Consider the following 17,971-nt stretch of genomic DNA (forward strand, 5'->3'; position numbering starts at 1 on the left):
AATTCATCAAGTAGCCACAGGGCCAAGGCAGCCCAATCAAAAACCAATAAGCCAACAGGGAAAGTTTACCAAACTTTTCAACTTCCAACTACTAACCAGCTAACCAACCTTTCCCAGTTCCCCACCTTCCTTCTTTTCTCCTTTCCCCAAAATCTTGGCCATTCAAAAATATTTTAATAAAAAAAGCCATCTCTAAATATCTCACAAATTTTAAAAAAAAATTACTACCACTAAATACACACCGAAAAGAAAATTTTAAACAAAAAATGAATCCGTTTGAATTATTATTTTTAAAAAATTTTATAGAAAAATATATTGTAATAGTTTAATGTGTGTAAGATAAAAATAATTAAAAAATATGTTCATGACAAATATCAAAATTTTTTTTATGAAAAATCATAATCCAAACAAAGAGTTGCGTTTTTTTTCAAATTTCGCTAAAATTAATTGCAGAGAGGCATTCATCTGGTCTAGTGGGATTCAGGTAAAATAAGAATTATATTGTATTGAAAAAAAAGGTAAACAAGAAACCAGAAACGTAAAATCTAGACAAGCTCGTGTCTTCTCCTACATTCAAACCTTTTCCTACCGAACAAGACAAAGACTAGTTAGCAACGAACTCTCCGTCACGTTTCTTGATCATAGTTATTGACTGGCCAAAAAACCCCTTTATCCCAGATAAAAAAGGAAATTACTGAAATAAAAAAGCAGAAAACAGAGGAATTCTCTGTTTTTTCTGCTTCAAATTTGAGATAATTATAGTGCAAAGACTCTTGCTTTCTGGTACTTTTTAGCTTCTTCTTTCTTGATTTGAGGTTTGTTTGCTTCCCCTCCTGTTTTAGCTTGTGGGTTTCCATTTTTTCTTGATATTTTGTTGGGAAAGTTGATGCTCTGTTGGTTACTGGAAAAGCAAAGAATTGAGTGAAAGAAAAGGAAACGATAAAATTTTTTTATTTTTCTTTTGCAAAAACTTGATTTATGAGCTCATTCTGTAGAGAGGGCGAGAAAATTTTAGCTGAAGTTTTAGCATTGTAGTCTTTTCATCATAGTTTCTGGATTTTAGAAGGAGAAATTTAAAATTTTATTTGTTTATATTATTTTTACTTCGGAGTGGGAAAAGTTGGGTTAATGATGTTTCTGTTATTTAGTATTGGCTTCATGCTTGGTAGAAATTTTGTAAGAAAGAAGAAACGAAAAAAAAAAATGGTTCTATTGAAAAGAAGGTGCTTTCTGGAAATAATGCTTAGCATTCTACCGTACAAAGAGAGTTTGAATATCCCATTTGTGCAATGATGTGTTTTTGGACGGGTCGTATTAGAATACGAAAGTTTGAGACTCTGAAATTAATGATGTTGGAACTGAATGGAGGATTGCTTTTAATTGCTTGTTAAATTTTGGTTGAATCACATTCTTGTGTGCTGCATTATGTACTTGAGATCAATTGATGGTTGATCAGTCTTTTTTACTGTACTATTCTTTGGGGCTCAAATAAGTTCGTTATAGGACATACTAAGTGCTGATTGTTTGTCTCTTATGTGTAGAGAAGCTAAATTTGTGCTCTAGTGGATGTAGCATAATCAGTCTTTTGTATAATCCAAGTGTTTAGAAGTATGAGGATCTGTTGATTATCAGGTGTTAAAGATGGAAGAAAATGTAAATAGGATGGAAATCTGGGTACATTTGTATTTTGCTGCCTGCAGTTCCTTGTGTCTTTAGAATGGTGATTTTCCTCTGGCAAGCTGGTTTTAGGCTGTGATGCATTTAAGTTTGGCAACAGCATTCTGAATACCTATGAAGGGGAACATTTTTGCATGCTCATCCTTCAATAGTGGCTTTGTTATAAAGATTGAGATTATAATGGAATCAGGTTGAATAAAGAACAGGTTCTCGCTGATTGAGAATTAAAGGGTTACATGAATTCCTTAAGTATATCGGCATAAAATATTGGAGAATATAAGCTTCTGCAAGTAGGTGATTAACTGCGGTAACTTTTATGTAGAGTCCTATGAACACTAGTGGCACTCCGGAGAGAGACAAGATTTTAGCTATTTCATTTGATGGAATTCCATATTCTTGCGATGTTGCAAATATTATCTTTTCTTACCACAGAATGTAATTTCGCCTTGTGTTCTCATTATCTGGACAATAGGAACAACATGCAGAAACTTCGATTTTGCCTATTTTATGAAACAATAAATCAAATCTTCAATCTTAATAGTGGTCTTTATTTCTGAGATATCTTTTTCTAGATTACAATTATTTGCAGCAGGAAGTATCCATTCAGAAGCCTCTATTGCTGGATAGCTGTTTATTGGACATGACTATAAGTTCTCTTTGCGATCTTGAAGATTTACGTGGTTGATGTTGCCATCATTTTTCACTTTGTCCTTTTGTAGAAGTCTTCTTATCTGACAAGTGCTTCCTTCTTTTAAGTTAGCTTCTTTAATAGTATGTTTTTGGTTTTAAGCTGTTGAATTGGAGAGTGCTGCTTTTTGTGGGGTTGCAATGAAATACTTGTTGTCTTTCAGTAGGATTTGGTGTTTGTTCAAAAATAGTTTGGGCTGTCTGAGATGTGTCAAATACCTCAAATGTTGCATTTCTAATGTTCATATCTGAGCGTTCAATTTGTGTTGTATCTTTATTCCAGCTTGAGTTGTTGCATCCGCTTCCAAGATGTCAAGCTTGGAGGAGCCCATCAGTCTGGACAGGTTGCCAAGTTTGAGCAACATTGATCATCATAGGTTCTCCTCCACTGCTTGCAGACCCAGAGGAGAGGATCTGGGAATGGGATACCGCTGGATTGAAGGGAGAAGCTGCAGCACATCCAACAGCTGCGAGTAAGTTTTTCACCATCATTTTATCTGTACTTGCTCTGGAGTGAGCTTTCTTAAATAAACTTTATCCTCCTGGCTTCATACCATTGACTGAAATCATTCCAACTTAATCTATGTGCACGAGTGTGTTGCTTTATTCTTGTATAAACAGTTTCAGTTCCTATTGCAGTAATACCATTTGCCTGCTCTTTCCATAAAGACAGATCTGAGGAGATTTTTTCTATGATTTCTTGTTGCATTAATCAATAACTCACATTGTCCATTTTTATTCTTAAGACTCATGCTGCATGATATTGAGAGATGTCTGAAACATAACATGTTAGTGTTTTGGTTTTGTTCAGCAGCATTTTCATGTCTGAGTTAAATTGACGGTGATATTCAGTTAGATTGATTATCAGGTTGTAGCTACTTATTGGTATCTTGTCTTATAGTGCTCAAGGAATCTGAAAATACATGTTTTTTTGATTTACTTCCTCCTTCAGCATTCATAAGTGCAAGTCTCCTTACGTTTTTTTTAGAGGACTTGGTTTTTCCAGTAAATGAATACGAATGTCTTGTAATATGTCCAGGGAAGATTTTGAAGAGTACAACAGAGAGAATTTCATGTGGTGGAAGCAAAGAAGAGGCACATCACGAAGAGGGATCTCCAATGGAAGGACATTAAGTTTGGGCAGGAATCAAGTGCCAAATGGAAATATCAGTGACTCACTTTATTTGCCTGATGATCAATACAATTCCTGTAACTACAACTACACCATGGACATGCCAAATAAGGTGATTTGTTTAGAAAGTAATATTTTCTATATTTGTCCTGTAGACATGATATATTTATCAAATATTTACCATTTCTGGATCTGATACTGTAAATGTGCTGGATCCTAATGAGCATCTAGCATGGTAAAAAGGGGAGCTAAAAGAAACAATTTTGCCCAATTATCTAATTAACATGGATTTGACTTTTACTGTATTCAGGTTCATTTCTTTTGTTCTATTCTTTGCAAGATTATGTTTTCCATTAGCTGATTTTTTCTTTCTGAATTGCAGTTACTCAGAGACATACCGAAGTATGTGAAGATAGTGGAAGTAGGCCCAAGGGATGGGTTGCAAAATGAGAAGAACATTGTCCCAACCTCCATAAAGGTTGAATTAATTCGAAAACTGGTGTCTTCTGGATTGGCTGTCATTGAAGCAACGAGTTTTGTTTCACCCAAATGGGTACCTCAGGTAATTCATTGTAATTGGTTAACATGTAAGAGGAAACTTTCTCTTAGTTGGAGTTCAGATCTCCCATGCTGGAGTAAACTCTTTTTTTTTTTTTTGTCACCATTGATCCAATGTTTTATCAATGGTGTAATAATGAGTCATTATTTTGCAGAGACATTGTGTCTTTCTGTGACTACAGAACTTCCCTTTGAACATATAAAGAGTTACATTAACCTCTGCTGATATTTCAGATGGCCCTATAGGAACAGCAACATATAAGAGTGGTCAACATAACTTTTAAAACAGGGATGTTGTCTGAAATAAAAGAAATTTAGAAGAGATTGCTTGATATGTCTACTAATGTGTCAAAGAAAATAAACTGTTTGCAGTATGTCATAGACTATTCTGAACTGTGTCGACTAATTGGCCTATAAAAGTATAACAATCCCTGGCTTATAATAGTGATGTCGGTAAATAGGTGCTGGATTGTATGATGACAGAATTATTAGTCCAAGTTTTGACTCTCCACTTGTGGGAATGGGTAAGGATAATTGCACTTCCCAGCTCATTTTTACATTACAAACACTTTGTTGGGAGCCTGCCATGTAAATTTCTGTTGGCAAATAGTATTGCATCGTCTTCATTGTCACTTGTGTGCTATTGTTTGGAATGCGCCCCCCCCCCCCACCCACAAAAAAAACACAAAAACCACCACCACCTTCTTTTTTCCTTCTTTAGTTGGAAGGTTCCTGTTGATATTTCTCTGACTCTTGGTTTTTCCTTTTCCCTTCTGAAATAGCTGTCAGATGCAAAGGAAGTAATGGAAGCAGTGAAGAATTTGGAGGGTACCAGGTTACCTGTGTTGACACCTAATTTAAAAGTGGGTAATACATATTTAAAGTAGCTGGTTTTGCACATTTTTTGGCTGCTTCTTTGTCATGTTAATCTTTCCTTGCTCTTGGTGTTACTACCCTTTAGGGCTTTGAAGCTGCTATTGCTGCTGGGGCAAAAGAAATAGCTGTCTTTGCATCAGCTTCAGAGTCTTTTTCAAAATCAAACATCAATTGTAGCATTGAGGAAAGTCTTACTCGTTATCGTGCTGTCACCCATGCTGCTCAAAAGCTTTCAATCCCGGTTCGTGGGTAAGGGTGCTCTCTCTCTCTCTCTCACATCAACTCCCTTTAACACTGCTCCATAAGTAAATGACTTGCATAGACTGTAAAAGATAGGTTCTGGAGATTATCTCACTACTTTCCCATCATGAGCTAGTTTGCTCTGAGACTTGTATGCTTTTACCTATACAGTGTAATGGTTTACATGCATGTTGCATTTATGGACTTTTCTATATCAGGAGAACACAAGGAATTTTGGTTTTATATATCCAATACCAGAAATATGTCCGTTGTATATCTCATAGTTGACTAATAAATAATTCAGTTTTACATTAATTATAAATTAGCTCACCAGAATACGACTTGTAAATATCTTCTTTTTTTTTTTACTTTGAGTGGGTTTACCTCAATCCAGAGATTTTGGTTGTATGTAATTCTAGGATATGCAACTAGGTAGACAATCAATTAAAAAGGTTACCGTTGAGTAATCCCTTCTTGTGTTTAATGAGCATTACCATTTTGATTGCAATATCTATAGAGAATTTTCTGGAAAGAAATCACCCCTCTGTTTACATAAACTGTGAAATGATTCACCTATCCACCTTGGTTGGAGCACTTTCGAATTGATGTCTCTACATCTTGTGAAAGTGTAAAGGAAAAGTAAAGGAAAAACAGTTAACCGTTTATATATGGTCCATCATTTCCTTGTAGTAAAAGATACTGTTTGTTGAAGTGTTGAGGAAAAGTAAAAACAGATGAGCTAAGGTGTATCAATAGTTGGAAATTAAGTGGTTAATAGTCATTTGATAATTGTCTTGAGTTTGTAATTTCATGTTTTTTATGATTTATACATTGAGAGCAATATGCTTAAAAATTCATGTACATGTGCTTAAAATTGGTAGGTATGTATCTTGTGTTATTGGATGCCCAGTTGAGGGAGCAGTTCCACCTTCCAAAGTCGCATATGTGGCAAAGGAACTTTATGACATGGGCTGCTTTGAGATCTCTCTTGGCGATACAATAGGAGTTGGTACACTAGGTATCAGTTATACTTTAGCCAAATAGTATTCTTAGTTTATATAATGACTTCAAATACATCATGAGCTCGCATATACTGGTTCACAATGTTGTTTTCTTTACCCATTTTCATGTTCTTCTTGTTCTTTTTCATTTTCCCTCTGCAACTCTGTTAGCCAACAGGATACTGAGTCCTTGTGCTATTATTAGCATTTCATTGACTGTGAATGTAAAATGTGCGAGTATAATGCAACCATCGTATCCACTTTGAGGCCATTTGTTTTCTTTTGATTAACCTTGTACTTGTCTTAGTCTGTCTATGTAATTTAGACTCTGGAAAAGAAGTATTTTTGTCTTGTTATTATACTTCTATCACGTTCTGATCACTGAATAGATTAGGTTGTTAAATGGTTCCAGTGTTCAGAAGAGTCTTGGCATCTCTAATCCTAGGTTTTGCACTGGACAGGATGTCCAGAAATAGAACCAAATATATAGTTGGGTTATCTTAAATGATGTGGGTCGGGGGGAGGGAGTGTAAGTGAGAGGTCCCGGGTTTGAGACCTTCCACTTACACTTAAAAAAAAATGTCTAAAGAAAATTATGTGTAACAGTGGTCTTTAGGGACTGATAAGTCATTTCATAATCTTTTCCCACACTTCTTGTCCTGAGAAAATAATTCAATTCAATGAACATTCTGTAATAGTTTTCAACTAGGGATATTAGTTTGATGACCAAAATCAACCATACATGGAATAAGGATTGACAATTTAATCCCGTTTAATTGCACTTATACCTTACTACTTTCAATAAACCAAATAAGCCTATCATTCTGCACCTTTACTATTGTTCCTTCTAACTTTTTGGATTAACTTATCATTCTTTGCCTTTTCACTATCTATTAATTTTTGCGCCTAGGTACTGTTCTTCCAATGCTTGAAGCTGTCATGGTAGTTGTTCCTGTTGAGAAGCTTGCTGTCCACTTCCATGACACTTATGGGCAGTCCCTTCCAAATATACTGGTGTCTCTTCAAGTAAGTTACCTTTTTTCAGCACGATAAATGCAATAAGCATAGATTTTGATATCATGAGGATTGCTTCTGTCCATTGTCGGATAGTTGGAATTGTTTCATAGTTGGCAAATCTCTGAGATGCTAATTTTATTTTGTCTTTGACCATTGAATGTCCGATGAAAAGGTAGGGTAAGGAAGTTACATCCAGAACTGAGGGTTAGACACACCTTTCAGGCTTTCCATAAGCGATAAATTTTAACAAGGGCACACACCCTTGCTCATACTTTCACTCCCAGTCAAGGATAAATCAAGTGTTCAGAGATGAAGAGTGAAATATCAAGTGTAAGAAAGAGAGAAATGATGTGTAAGAAATGGGTAGTCAGATAAATAATCCTGTACTTAGGTTGTTGAAAAACACAGATACTAAAAGAACTTCACAAGGCTTTTGAGTTTCTGCAGATGCAGAACATTAATGTGATATGCCATTGTCAACAGATGGGAATTAGCACAGTGGATTCATCAGTGTCTGGTCTTGGAGGGTGCCCGTATGCCAAGGGAGCTTCAGGAAATGTAGCTACTGAGGATGTGGTATACATGCTGAATGGCCTTGGCATAAAAACAAATGTTGATCTGGGAAAGCTCTTACTGGCTGGAGAGTTCATCAACAAGCATTTGGGCCGCCAATCTGGGTCGAAAACTGCAATTGCTTTCAGCCGGAAAACGGCAGATGCTTCAAAGATATAAGGAACATCACATTAACATAATATTATACTCTATAAACGATAAAGCAAGGGGGAAATTTTGTTTTCTCCTCTTGCATTCTGATGTGTCTAGTAAGACTACCATGTTTTATACGAAAAGAAACTCAAAATGAAGAGCCATTCATTGTCTTCAGAATCATTGTATTGAGATCAGTTATATGCATATACAAAAAGTATTAGTACAAGGATAGAAGAAAAAAGGACATTGTCCTCAGAATCATTGTATTGAGATCAGTTGTAAGAAGTATAGTACAAGAATAGAAGAGAAAAGAACAGCTGCATAATGATATAGCCATGCCACTATGTTATGCTCCTCGGTGGTGTATTTGGTTTTTCTTTCTTTTTTCTGCTTCTTTCGCAATCTGTTTCTGGTAATGCAGGTGGTAACATTTCTCTGCTCTGACTTGCATCAAACAAGCTGGGAATTGGGTTCCAATTGCATGGTTTCACGTTCAGTTAATTTAAATTCTTGTTGCTGACTTTGTAGTATTTTTGCCAATTGATGGAATATTATTAATGGTCCCCAAACTTGTACAAATTGATTTTCAACTATATAATTTTGTCTTCAAATGGGTCCTCGCCCAACACTGGTAGGGGTAATTTTCACCCTGGTCCGCCATGAAGTTTCATTTAATCTCAATTTCCTTTAGGTTTGTATATTAGCCACTAGAGTATTTCTGGCTGTGCTAATGCCCAATTTATTGTGTAAAAAATATTGAAAAATTCCTTGCTACGACTTGTGCCCACACAAATTGCTTTTAGCAACATGGTTGTGCGCATATGAAATTTTTTTTTTTTTGTCAACATAGGAGTGTCCGAATCTATCCTTACGGGATCCGACTAATTCCCTACGGCCCGAGAGAGGAGGCCCCACTCCACACCGGTTGTGCACGTATGAAAGATCTTCACTAATGAGCAACCTGGGCGTTTTCTTGCAAAAGCATTGATTTCTATAATCATAAACAAGAGCCTCAATTCTACATGCATAAAGCTCATATATGAAGAATAGATAGGAATAAACCAATGTTTTGAAAACCGGACCGGACCGGCCGGTTCGACCGGTTGAACCGCGAACCGGCCATGGCACCGGTCCGGTTCAATGATATTGTTGACTTTGCTAGAAAACCGGTCAAAGACCGGTTGAACCGTGAAAACCGCCGAACCGGATTGAACCGGCGGTTTTCCGGTTTTCAGCTTTCCCTCTTTTTTTTTTTTTTTTTTTTTGCAAAATGCAGCTATCAAGATTCGAACCCAAGACCTTTGTAATAAAAGACCAATGTATTAACCGTTGCACCATCACATCTTATTAGTTTTTTTTGATAACTTATTTATATAAAGCAAACACTCATATTTCTTTTTTCCATTTTTCTTACAAAATCTCATCCCCTCATGGCTCTTTCTTTTTAATTTTCAACTCTCTCTCTCTCTCTCTATCCTCTTTTCTTTTGTCACTCCCTTTTTAATCAAACCTCTTTATTTTTAATTTATTGATGTTTTCTTCCATCTTTTAATTTTGTTTTTGTCCATTAAATTGAAAAAAGTTAAAAAAGAATTTTTTTTAACCCAAATTATTTAATGCCACAACCACTCACTTTTATCTTATTTTTTGTTTCTTATCAAGTTTACATTTCTATTTTCGATTTTCTTGACTTCCTTCGAACTCCAAATTTTCTTTTTTAAATTGCAATCTCTAAATCCCAAAACGTAAATTAAAATTTAAGTTCATAATATCTAAATTCTCAGAGACATGAATTTTGTATAATTTCAAAATATTGTGATATTTTGGGGTTGGATTTAGATATAATTGAAATTGAGATGAAATTTATTTGTTTTAACTTATAATTTAAAAAATTTATTTTTAAAAATCCAAGTTATTAAAAAATAGTAAACTTTTCATCATATAAAATATTAAATTAGTCCATTACATGTCTTATTTTATACATATATATATTTATATAAATTATTTTTAAAAAAATTCATTGAACCGAGGTTGAACCGATCCGACCGGTTGAACCTCGACCCTTTCACTTCACCGGTTCAATTAACGGTCCGATTTTTAAAACATTGGAATAAACATCTTCTTGGCATGCAAATAAAAGAATCATAAGTTAAGGAATTTTTTTTTTGGAACCAAAGGTAAAGTTGAGGTACATGTCATCAATTACAAATTTGTACACCAAAGAATTTTCAACCTTCAAGTTTATTATCATTACACTTGCCTTTTTATTAAGATATAAACATAATTAAATCAAGATCGACTATAATCCAATGATGAAATAGCCAAAGCTATTCTGATGCATAGAAGAGGGTCATTTTTTTTGCAAGTGTAGAGCAACAGCCCTTTAGAAATTGAGTAAATCTTATATACACTGACAGTGTATATACTATCACCGTTCGATTCATGATATGTTCAAATTCAAATCTTGTATAGTTGTCATTCATCCAACGCTGATAGTGTATACACTATCAGTATAGGAAAGATTAATCCTTAGAAATTATACAAAACTGGGAGGAAAATCACTAAGAAGCTGTCTTGCACTTTAGCATTATGTATGGCATCTTGTTAATTTGAATATTTATGGACTCTGCTGTTCAAGCTTGCTGGCGCTGATGGCTAATGGTTTCTGCAAATACTTGCTATAAAATGACTATTTGCAATTGAAGACATCTAAGTGTAAAGGAAAACATTGGTGGTCACAAATTGATAATAGCAGAAAAGCAAGCAATTGACACAAAATAATGAGAACCAGAAAAGGCAGGAGAAAATTTGATAAACTAAATATGGAATACCGTAAAGGACTACTTATTTGAATTACTACTTCTGTGTCATCAAGCATGAAGACAACATTTCTTGCCCCAAAACAATATCAAGACCTTTGTGGTGTCTCTGTGTGCAATCTCTTTGTGCAATCACTCTGGAGTTGGAATAGACATCTCCAGGGTCAAGCAATTCTGCCATTTGCAATGCATATGCATGTTCACCCATCATGTATATGTACATCTCAACCAAAACAGCTTATTATCTCAAGTTTGACACAAACATTTCATCAAATGCTTGATAACCTCAACAGGTGATCCAACAGAAACAAATGGACATTTTATCCTCCAAAGATCCGAATAGAATTGGATAAGACAATGGCCATAGAAAACCGGCAGCATACACAAGAAACATTCAGAAAATCAAAGATACTAACCTGTATTAATAAATCCCAATCTTTCAATCAAAAGAGGATGCTGATATAACCCCTAGTATCTTAGGATACCAGTGTATGTCAAAATTCCAGTTCATTCCAGTTGGAAACTCAGAGATGGTGTGCATGACATCGAAGACATTTCAATTATATAGTATGTATTACGGATGTCTTAACCAACACAGAGACACACCTAGAGGGAGACATGGAGCATACTTTGTGAGATAAGGTAGTAAGGAGGAAGATGGTTGAGAAGTAGAAACATTTTCTGTTCCATTTATATCATGAAGTTGGGTGACCATAAGATACTAGTTTTCATTGAACCTGTTTTCACAGGAGGATGTCCTATTCAAGGTTGATCTAAGATTGAGGATAGCTCTTGATATGAGAAGTGTGGATTTCAGGGACACATGTTGAATTGATGGAAGGCGAACCCTGAGAGTGAGTATAAACGTCATCAATATTAAAGGTTAATAGCAGCTGGTCATGATTTGATTGATCTAAGGTCGTTAGATGAGAACCATTTGATCCACACATGGATGTGACATTGGGGGAGGATAAATGCTTAGAAACAGGCATAACTCCACTACTATAATTTTCATGATCCTTCCTAATCATGTTACTATTTGGATTTGTCATAGAGTGGAGGTTGAGACCAATTAGATGAGTGTTATTTCCTGAGGTCTGAATATCTGCATATGCACTGTCAGAATGCATATGCATTGCATTAGCAGGATGAGCCTGAGAAAACAGCAGGTTTCTTGATAACTCTTCACATTGTTCTATTATGTGAGAGCTGTTTGGGTTCCTTTTGAATGAAGTCTCAGCATTGTAACATTCATCAAACCATTTATCTACTAAACTAAACCTTTAACTTAGATTCCTTTTTCTTTTCATCTTAATGACAGTAGCAGTAAGGAAATATGACTAATTACAGCTAATGAAGAGTGTAAAACTAAGTTATATATATATGAAGTCCAAACTACTAGATACAACCAGTTGAACAAGAGATACAAAGGTGAGACTAATTGTATGAATTTGTCGTATTCGACGAATGACGAATCAGAGTTATTAAATAATAAAAGGCAGAATGTGAAGAAGAAAAGTGATATAAAGCATACATTCAGCAGAATTTAATGGTTAAATAGCAGAACATAGAACCTGTGAACTCACAACCTATGAACTTAATACTCATAAGGGAACTCATGGTTGCAGAACTTAGAACCCCAGTTACAGCAAACAGAAAATTATCCAATCCAGAACCCAGCAGACTTTCGTGGTTAAATACCAGAACGTAGAACCTGTGAACTGACAACCTACGAACTTAATACTCATAAGGGAACTCATGGCTACAGAACTTAGAACCCCAGTTACAGAACTCCAATTACAGCGAAGACAAAATTATCCAATCTGTTGAATACTTGTAGGGCAAACAATTAGCCAAAGAGAAACAGTAATTACCTTTAGCAGGAAAGCTTGCAAATGTAAAAGTAGAAGGACCATGAAGCTGAGCAGTATTGCTTCCTAATGTATAAGGACACAAACTTTGTGAGTTGTAACTCTTGATCATTTGCCAACTGGCCAACAAACTGATAAATAGAAGTAACTGAACAAGATACACAAAGTCACAAACTAATTGTTTGAATTTATCATATTCAACTAATGAGACTGATTAAATACTAAAACAAAATGCAAGGAAAAAAAACATTCACTCGATAAGTGATAAGTGAAACCAAACGAAGTTACAACTAAAAAACTATCACTAACTTATGAAACACAATAAAAGTTTTGGAGAAAAATTGCAGCACACATTGAAAGACTGAAGAGAGTGACCTGAAATTGAAACAACTGCTGAATAGAAATCTGTGAACGCTAAATAAGAAGTTCTTATGCATCAATTCTTTCACAGTGCAATTAAATCTCTGTAGAAATTTGGCAACCAAAATAAAAAGTATACAGAGTATCCAATCTCTTTAATACTCGTAGAGAAAAAAAGGGTTAAAAATAAAAAAGTCTCCTATGGTATACCTAATACACAGAAAATTCCCCCATGATTTCAAAACATACAAAACGACACCTCATGTTTCAAACTAAATTATAAACTAACAGAATTCGTTAAATTTAACGAAAATGACGGTCTCGGCCTTTAAATTACCAGATTCTGTTAAGTTTAACATTAAGTTTACCGGATTCCATTAAATTTAACGAATTTTGTTAGTTTACAATTTAGTTCAAAATATGACGTGTTGTTTTGTATGTTTTGAAATCACGGGGGATTTTTTTGTATATTAGGTATACCACAGGGTACTTTTTTGTTTTTAACCTAGAAAAAAATTAAACACAAAAAATGAGTAGTTACCTTTAGTAGGAATGGTTGCAGAGGAAAAGAAGGAAGAAGCGTGGAGTTTTTTGTGAGCAGTATTTGTGTTCCTAATGTATAAACATATAAACTTTATGAGTTGTTAAAGATTTTTCTTTCATTCTTGATAATTTACCAACTGGCCAACAAAAAGGAAAATAAAAGGACAAACCTATATCCCTAACAATGCTATAAGCCATCATGAACACAATAGATAATGACACAAAGTTGATGAATTGTTAGAGATTTTTCTTTCAATCTTGATAATTTCTCAACTGGGGAACAAAAAGGAAGACAAAAGGACAAACTTATATCCCTAGTAATGAATAGAAATCATACTTCATACTTAACTCTTTCTGGAACAATCCCACGGTTGGGATATGGATGAGCAGCCATAATTTAGGGAAAAATCGTCAAATTATTGACCAAGTGGTGGAGGAGTTCAATTGGTATTTTTGTTCCTCTAAACTAAAAGGAAAAGAAAGCCATCATTTAGGGGAAAAAATCATCAAGTTGTTGACCAACTGTTGGAGGAGTTGAAGCCGTATTTTTCTTCATTCGAACCAGAAAGAAAACTAAGGAGAAAGAAAGGAATCGAAAACAGAAAGAGAGCAATAGAGGAGAAAAAGTAGAGCTGAACATGAAGACAATGAAATCTACAAACATATTTGTTATGGTTCAAAGATGAGATAAAGTGCGATTCGGAATCACAAGGGCAAGCGTAATTTAGGCAAAAAACTCATCAAATTTTTGACCGTTTGTTGCAGTAGCTCATCTGCTATCATGCTTCTTCTGAAGCAAAATAAAACGAAACGGAAACACTACTAAAGAGAGGACAAGAATGGTATGCAAAAAGTCAGAAACAACCCTAAACTGTTGGCTACTATTTTGAGAGCTTTTTTTTTCCACTGGATAGAGTAGTAATTTTATCTAAAAAGACAAAAATGTCCTCAAGGATGACGTACTATTTGGAGAAGTACTCAACATTCCCAAGGCATAAACGGAAACAAAATTTTCTCCCTCCCCTCCTGTCGTCACGTGGATCAACCGGAACATACAATCCTTAGATTTTTCTATATGTGTAAGAAATCTGTTGAATACTTGTAAGGAAAAAAATTAGCCAAAGAGAAACAATAATTACCTTTAGCAGGAAAGCTTACAGATGTAAAAGTAGAAGGATCGTGAAACTGAGCAGTAGTGCTTCCTAATGTATAAGGACACAAACTTTATGAGTTGTTAGAGATACTTCTGTAACTCTTGATCATTTGCTAACTGGCCAACAAACTAGTAAATAGAAGCAACTGAACAAGATACAAAAGTCACAAACTAATTGTTTGAACTTATCATATTCAACTAATGAGACCAATTAAATACTAAAAGGCAAAATGCAAGGAAAAAAAACATTCACTCGATAAGTGATAAGTGAAACCAAACGAACTTACAACTGAAAAAACTATCACTAACGTATGAAACATAATAAAAGTTAGAGAGAAAAATTGCAGCACATACTGAAGGACTGAAGAGAGTGACCTAAAATTGAAACAACTGTTAAATAGAAGTTTGTAAATGCTAAATAAGAAACTCTTCTGCACCAATTCTTTCACAGTGCAATTAAATCCTTCCGGAAATTTGGCAATCAAAATAAAAAGTATACAGATTATCCAATCTCTTTAATACTCGTAGCGGAAAAAATAAGACACTGAAAAAGAGTAGTTACTTTTAGTAGGAAAGGTTGCAGAGGAAAAGGAGGAAGAAGAGTAGAATTTTTTGTAAGCAGTATTTCTATTCCTAATGTATGAACACACAAACTTTATGAGTTGTTAAAGATTTTTCTTTCACTCTTGATAATTTGCCAACTGGCCGACAAAAAGAAAAACAAAAAGACAAACCAATATCCCTAGCAATATTATTAGCCATTATGAACACAATAGATAACGACACAAAATTGATGAATTGTTAGAGATTTTTCTTTCAATCTTGATAATTTCTCAACTAGGGAACGAAAAAGGAAAACAAAAGGACAAACCTATGTCCCTAGTAATGGATAGAAATCATACTTCATACTTGACTCTTCAAGAACAATCCCACAGTTGGGATATGGATGAGCAGCCATAATTTAGGGGAAAAATCGTCAAATTGTTGACCAAATAATGGAGGAGGTCAATTGGTATTTTTGTTCCTCTGAACCAGAAGGAAAAGAAAGCCAACATTTAGGGGAAAAAATTGTCAAGTTGTCGACCAACTGTTGGAGGAGTTGAAGTCATACTTTTATTCATCCGAACCAGAAAGAAAACGAAGGAACAAGAAAGGAATCGAAAACACAGAGAGAGAGAGAGAGAGAGAGAGCAATGGAGGAGAAAAAGTAGAGTTAAACATGAAGACAATGAAATCTGCAAATATATTTGTTGTGGTTCAAAGATGAGATAAAGTGCGGTTCAGAATCACAAGCGCAAGCATAATTTAGGCGAAAAACTCATCAAATTTTTGATCGTTTGTAGCAGTAGCTCAGCTGCTATGATGCTTTTTCTGAAGCAGAAAGAAAAGAAGTGAAAACACTACCAAAGAGAGGACAAGAATGATAGGCAAAAAGTCAGAAACACCCCTAAATTGTTGGCTACTGTTTTTAGAGCTTTTATTTTCCACTGGACAGAGTAGTAATTCTATCTAAAAAGACAAAAATGTCCTCGAGAATGATGTACTATTTGGAGAAGTAATCAACATTCCCAGGGCATAAACAGAAGCAAAATTTTCTCCCTCCCCTCTTGGCGCCATGTGGATCAACGTGAGCATTGAATCCTTAGATTTTTCTATATATATAAGAAATCTATTGAATACTCATAGGGGAAAAAATTAGTCAAAGGGAAATAGTAATTACCTTTAGTGAGATGTAAAAGTAGAAGGACCGTGAAACTGAGTAGTACTGCTTCCTAATATATAAGGACACAAACTTTGTGAGTTGTTAGAGATAGTTCTATAACTCTTGGTCATTTGCCAACTGGCCAACAAACTAGTAAATGGAAGCAACTGAACAAGATATACAAAGCCACAAACTAATTGTTTGAACTTATCATATTCAACTAATGAGACCAATTAAATACTAAAAGGCAAAATGCAAGGAAAAAAAAACATTCACTCGATAAGTGATAAGTGAAACCAAACGAACTTACAACTGAAAAACTATCACTAACATATGAAACATAATAAAAGTTAGAGAGAAAAATTGCAGCACATACCGAAGGACTGAAGAGAATGACCTGAAATTGAAACAACTGTTAAATGGAAGTTTGTAAATGCTAAATAAAAAACTCTTCTGCACCAATTCTTTCACAGTGCAATTAAACCCCAGCAGAAATTTGGCAATCAAAATAAAAAGTATACAGATTATCCAATCTCTTTATTAGACATAGAAAATGAGTAGTTACCTTTAGTAGGAAAGGTTGCAAAAGAAAAGGAGAAAAAGTGTGGAATTTTTTGTCAGCAGTATTTCTATTCCTAATGTACAAATATACAAATTTTATGAGTTGTTAAAGATTTTTTCTTTCATTGTTGATAATTTGCCTACTGACCAACAAAAAAGAATACAAAAGGACAAACATATATCCCTAACAATGCTATAAGCTATCATGAACACAATAGATAACGACACAAAATTGATGAATTGTTAAAAAATTTTCTTTCAATCTTGATAATTTCTCAATTGGAGAACGAAAAGGAAGACAAAATGACAAACCTATATCCCTAGTAAGGAATAAAAATCATACTTCATACTTGACTCTTTCTGGAACAATCTCACGGTTGGGATATGGATGAGCAGCCATAACTTAGAGGAAAAAATCATCAAATTGTTGGCCAAGTGGTGGAAGAGTTCAAGTGGCGTTTTTGTTCCTTTGAATTAGAAGGAAAAGAAAGCCATCATTTAGGGGAAAAATTGTCAATTTGTTGACCAACTGTTGGAAGAGTTGAAGTGGTACTTTTCTTCATCCGAACCAGAAGGAAAGTGAAGGAAAAAGAAAGGAATTGGAAACAGAGAGAGAGCGACAGAGGAAAAAAAGTAGAGCTGAATATGAAGACAAAGAAATCTACAAGCATATTGGTTGTGGTTCAAAAACGAGATAAAATACGGTTCGGAGTCACAAGGGTAAGCGTAATTTAGGCAAAAAACTCAACAAAAATTTTTGACCGTTTGTAACAGTCGCTCATCTGCTATAATGTTTCTTCTGAAATAGAAAGAAAACAAAGCGGAAACACTACTAAAGAGAAGACAAGAATGGTAGGCAAAAAGTTAGAAACACCCCTAAACTGTTGGCCACTATTTTGAGTGTCTTTTTTTCCCACTAGAAAGAGTAGTTATTTTATCTAAAATGGCAAAACTGCCCTCAAGAATGACGTACTGTTTGGAGAAGTAATCAACATTCCCACGGCATAAACGGAAGCAAAATTTTCTCCCTCCCCTCCTACCGCCATATAGATCAACCTGAGCCTAG

General features: G+C 34.8%; 1 protein-coding gene across 2 annotated transcripts; it reads left to right on the forward strand.

Annotated features, from left to right (window-relative positions):
• The first annotated feature begins 537 nt into the window (after window positions 1-537).
• LOC113779052 (hydroxymethylglutaryl-CoA lyase, mitochondrial) lies at window positions 538-8,269 on the forward strand. 2 transcript variants are annotated; one of them, XM_027324471.1, is made up of 9 exons: window positions 538-815; window positions 2,648-2,837; window positions 3,404-3,608; window positions 3,879-4,058; window positions 4,837-4,917; window positions 5,016-5,179; window positions 6,052-6,188; window positions 7,082-7,197; window positions 7,672-8,269. In XM_027324471.1, exons 2-9 carry the CDS (start codon window positions 2,674-2,676, stop codon window positions 7,918-7,920), a joined length of 1,296 nt encoding a protein of 431 aa, XP_027180272.1. In that variant the 5' UTR covers window positions 538-815; window positions 2,648-2,673; the 3' UTR covers window positions 7,921-8,269. The 2 variants fall into 2 exon arrangements, with proteins under 2 accessions (XP_027180272.1, XP_027180279.1); XM_027324478.1 differs by having other exon boundaries at window positions 538-783.
• The last annotated feature ends 9,702 nt before the right edge of the window (window positions 8,270-17,971 follow it).

Source organism: Coffea eugenioides, chromosome 1 (assembly GCF_003713205.1).
Source record: "Coffea eugenioides isolate CCC68of chromosome 1, Ceug_1.0, whole genome shotgun sequence".
NCBI lineage: Eukaryota > Viridiplantae > Streptophyta > Magnoliopsida > Gentianales > Rubiaceae > Coffea > Coffea eugenioides.